Here is a 4,583-nt window from a genome sequence, read left to right as displayed (position 1 = left end):
CCTCCTCCCCGGGCTGACTGAGGCGGCTCGACCTCCGCGCGCCTCAGAGCCCCGCGTGGGAGCGGGAAGGGCGGCGGGCCGGCAGGTCTCGCTGCCTGTCGCGGGAGGGTCGCCCTTCCGGGCCCCCCCCAAAGGCTGGATTTGGCTTTTCCCTCAACCTGACGTGCCAAGATGGCGGCGGCCCCTCCGCGCCGGAGGGGAGGTGGGGCGGGAAGACGAGGAGGAAGGGACGTACCACCTGCCACCCCGGGGGAGAGAGGAGGAACACAGCAAGGGGAAAAGGAAGTCCTGCCGGGAAAACCGAGGAACGCCCCCTCGCTCCTCCCAAGCGTGGATCTTCCCACTCCCCGGGGCCCTGGGCGCGCTCCACCCGCGGGGCACGCCCCCTTCTCCCCAGGCCAATGAGAGGGGCAAGCCTGGAGCCTCGGTTTTATGAATGGGTCCTACACCCACCCACCTGCCGCCGGCCTACTCCCGCCAACGGGCGGAGCTGAGAAGTCCGCAGCATCTCAAGACACCCACCCTACAGCGGAGTGGTAATCGCCCATTCGCTGGTTTACTTCATAAAATCATTGAGTAAATGGTACACGCTTTATTACACAATTTCTCTGGGACCGAGGGCCTCTTTATATTCGACACATTTATGCATCAACATTGTATGGCAACTCCTAAATTCGTTACTCGGCACGTGGTAGCTCTTTAAACAGCTACAAAAATAAATGTAACCTTTATTACTGAGTAATAAAATGAAAGACATAATTAAACTTTACATAGGGAATAAGATGAGGTGATTAAATGAATAACAAGTGTATGTTACTTTCTAGGGAAGGAATGGGCATTATAGTGCCTGACATCCTAGGTGCTCAAAAATAATAATCCAAATTAGTTTTAAGCAGAAGTAGCAGAAGGTGGAACTAATCCAGCTAATGAATATGTGGGGGGTGGGGGTGGGAGGGGGTCAAGAGTGTCTAGTTGTTGCTAAGAGTCAAATGAGGGCTTCTGGGGAAAGAACAAAAATGACAGGGGAAAGAACAGAAAAATGACAGGAAATTGGTCTCAGGAGTTTTTGGGGTTTTTTAATACCTGACCAAAAAATAGTAGGAAACAATTCCTGGAAACCTAGAATTATGTGATTATTACATGATAAAAGGGAAGCCAAGAAATAAATAACTTCTGTTTAAGAGCCAGGTTGCATAATGACTCCTAAAATTATTTGACTTCACCACTACAGGTCACACCAGAGACCAAGCCCTATAAAAGGGGAGCTAATCTAGACCCTATCCATAAACAAAGGTCCCTCTTAAAACTAGCGGGATTTGCAGAGGGCCAGGCGCACCTGACTGCCTTACTGTGACTCCACACAAGATGGGGTGGCTTCCTCACACAGCAGTCTTTACCAACTGAGATAGTCTCACAAAGCTAACTTTTTTTTAAAAAGCACGTAAAAATTACACATTTGTACATATATACACACTACACTTTTACAGTTCAAAATATAATCCAAATGGTTCAACAGTTCACTTAGGGCTTGTTTGTATTTTTTTCTAGACTCCCTGTCATTCCCTTGGCTCTAACCTAACCTGACATCATCCTGTCACATAACTCCCAAGTTAAGTGGATGTTCATTTACCCAAACAAACACAATTTATCTGGGTGACCATGGAGAGAGCTATTTCTGAAGACTATAGTCTATACAGAGGTGCTGGGTAAGTCTGTTCGCCAGACTGGGGGGATAGAACAGAATAAACATCACGACCACGGGCAGCAGTCTTCCAGAGCAGCATCCGACCTCACATCTAGAGGATCTAGTACCTGCTTTTTAAGAAACAGGTCGAGACCCATAAAAAGTCACTGAGTGCTCCATAAAGCAAGTCACACTGGTTCTCAAAAGTGAGCTGCTTCAGGAATCAAGAGTCACTTTGAACAGTGGTGCTTTGACATCTGTGGAAGAAGTCACCTGAACTCTTATAAAGAGAATGTTTAAGTGGTCAGTGGCCTCCCTGGAAAATTCAGGAAAACACATGAGAGGGGATGGTTTTCATCTTTTCATGAAGTTCTTCTCCAGAGCTACTGAGGTCCTCTGCAGAGAGTAGATGTTCCGTTTCACTCGATCCTCCAGAGAGGATGTAGACGCACTCTCTAGCTTCATGCGGCTAGGAGAGAAGAGAGTCCCATATAAATAACAAGCACTCATCAACTGGCAACTATCTGGCAGGCTGCTAGCCATAAAGCCACTGTAGAAACACAAGCATCTGAAGCGAAGCCCTCAGAGTGTGACTCTATCTAGAATTGAATTTTTAAACCAATGTCCATAAGGAAAAATGATCTACTTTGGAAATAAGTCAAAGTGTCAGTGAAAATAGGCTTCCAAGAGTTCTTATTTAAAAAGAAGGCCAAGGGGAATCAATGAAAACACCGTTCCCTTCTCCTCCCTGCAAATCAAAACCACCCCACTGTCTGGCCAGATGCTGGGAGATGTGGATGTGGTGTGGAGGTGGAGCTCAGTGGCTCTGCACACACAGGAATGTGGTGAATACAACGAATACCGCTGCTGGACTGCCTCCTCGGAACCATCCCCATGAACACAATAAGGCAGAAGGATGCACTCACTGGATAAACTTCCCATCCCGGGAGTCTAGCTTTTCCAGCCGCTGCTCCCGTTCCTCGTCCTTAGCGTGCCGCTTCAGGATGTTCAGTCTCTCTTCCTCCCGCCACTTGGCATTTTCCATCATCTCTTGCCGCTTTCGCTCTAATTCCTCTGATGAGAGTTTTCTGTAGAACACCAAAACCATCTTAATAATCTACTTCCTTCCCAGCAAAAGCCAGGAACACCACAGGATGTTTCTCTGTAAGAAACTGTTTCATGGGAGAAAGCCAAGTTCTCCAGTCCACTGCTATCTGTCCATGGAAATGCCCAGCCTAGTGTCAAGTGTGGTGTGTTTTCCTTCCTTCCTCACACCATAGTCAAGTGGTTTTATCCAAATTTCAAAGACTTATTTAGAAAAGGAACCAATACTCCACAATCTCTGGAGTGATTATTCTGTAACATTAAATGTGAAAGAAACTGAGAACTTATCAGGAGCCTAAATCTACAGCAATTACATTCTGATTGTTCAACAATATTAAGACAGAGAACCAAGGTATTCGCTAAGTCACTGACACCCACGGCCTACCACTGGACATGCTTAGAGATTCATGGATATCCTGTGAGTATACCACTTTAGGTGTAAAGTGACTAGAAGCTGGATGTCACAAGAATTCTATTCAACCTCAAAAAGTAACAGGTGGGTCTTTTCTGACACACATTACAAATTAGAACAAGTGATGAACCAGTTCAAGTACTAGTAAACCATGTTAGATGTCCAAATCCATTGCTTCTCAAAAGGGTGTATACAGATTCCCCCTATAAGAGCAAAAATATAAGGAGTGGGAGAGAAACACACTTAAAAACTTAAGATACTTAAACTTGACATTTAGTTATCTATAGTGATATGACAAGCTCCTTTTCAAAACTCCACTAACAAAATATGTAAAACCTCAAAGAGAATGGGAGAGAAGATAACACTGGATAAGAGATGTCAAAACTATTAGAAGATCAAAGTGGAGAGAGTGATAAAAGCTTAAAACAGATTAGAAAAACTAAATCCTAAACCTGATACTGATCAGAAGCAAGCAGAGTCACACTCTCAGGAAAGGCTCGGGGATTGCAGGCACCAAGGACTTTGGGGAATGGCAGTGAGGCAGAGGGGTGAAAACAAAGGGACTACTTTAAAGGACTAATCACTCGTGTGTAAGGAGCGATTAGGACACATCCATCATTACACCAAGCTTGGAGGAGCTGGTGACTGCCCTCCCGAGCATTTTCAGGAAACCATTCAGAGAGTAGCTCCTCTGGTAATTATTGGAGATAAGATGCAGAGGCATCAGGCATGGTAGAGAAAGCTGGCAGGGCTATCAGGGCAAATAAGGAATAAAGTTGAAGCCCACACATTTAACCTGAGACTCAGCCCCCACTGGGATCTGTGTCTCCCAGCAGGCCAGGGATTAGACTATACCTCTTGGTCAGTCAACAAAAGGATACTTCTCTGCAGCCATCTAATAGGCCCTGACCAGAGAACCAAAGATACTGACATATGAGTGTCTAGCTAAAAACCAGTTGAAATCCAATTTCCTATCAGTAGACAAGTTCTGTCCATACATACTACAATTACTTCAGCATTTCAGTGATTTACTTTTAAACATAAATTAACAATACATCTCCAAACATTTCAGTCAAGTTTCCAACATGAAAGAGAATGATAACAAATAGAAAAGAAAAATCAGAGGACAAAAAAAAGCACAAAAAAAACCAGAGCATTAAACTAAAAAAGTTACAATGATAAAGAAAACAAAAGCTACTGCATCACTGAAATGAGACTAGAAGCCTTTAAAAATATAGTGAGTGAACCTGAAAGAAGTCTTGTAACAGGGTGGTCCCTAGGAAAAAGGGAAGTTCCAGGTTCCCTGCCCCACCCAGAAGGAGGGTGGAGCTGAGCAGAGAAAAAGGAGAGAAGGGAGAAGAGGAGAGAATAAAGCAGGATGGA

General features: G+C 44.9%; 1 protein-coding gene across 1 annotated transcript in view; it reads right to left on the bottom strand.

The window, feature by feature from the left end:
* Nucleotides 1-1,056: 1,056 nt before the first annotated feature.
* CWC25 (CWC25 spliceosome-associated protein homolog (S. cerevisiae)) overlaps nucleotides 1,057-4,583 on the bottom strand; it is a 17,784-nt gene continuing 14,257 nt past the window's right edge. The window contains exons 9-10 of the mRNA XM_004684266.2: nucleotides 2,611-2,772; nucleotides 1,057-2,153 (exon numbers count right to left, since the gene is read on the bottom strand). Coding sequence (XP_004684323.1) covers nucleotides 2,039-2,153; nucleotides 2,611-2,772 — 277 coding nt within the window. The 3' untranslated portion in view covers nucleotides 1,057-2,038. The remainder of the gene's footprint in view (nucleotides 2,154-2,610; nucleotides 2,773-4,583) is intronic.

The sequence above is a fragment of the Condylura cristata genome, unplaced genomic scaffold, assembly GCF_000260355.1.
Source record: "Condylura cristata isolate star-nosed mole 26May11 unplaced genomic scaffold, ConCri1.0 scaffold00017, whole genome shotgun sequence".
Taxonomy (NCBI): Eukaryota; Metazoa; Chordata; class Mammalia; order Eulipotyphla; family Talpidae; genus Condylura; species Condylura cristata.
The sequence above is the reverse complement of the archived record's forward strand: the minus strand, read 5'-3'. Positions and strand labels throughout refer to the sequence as shown.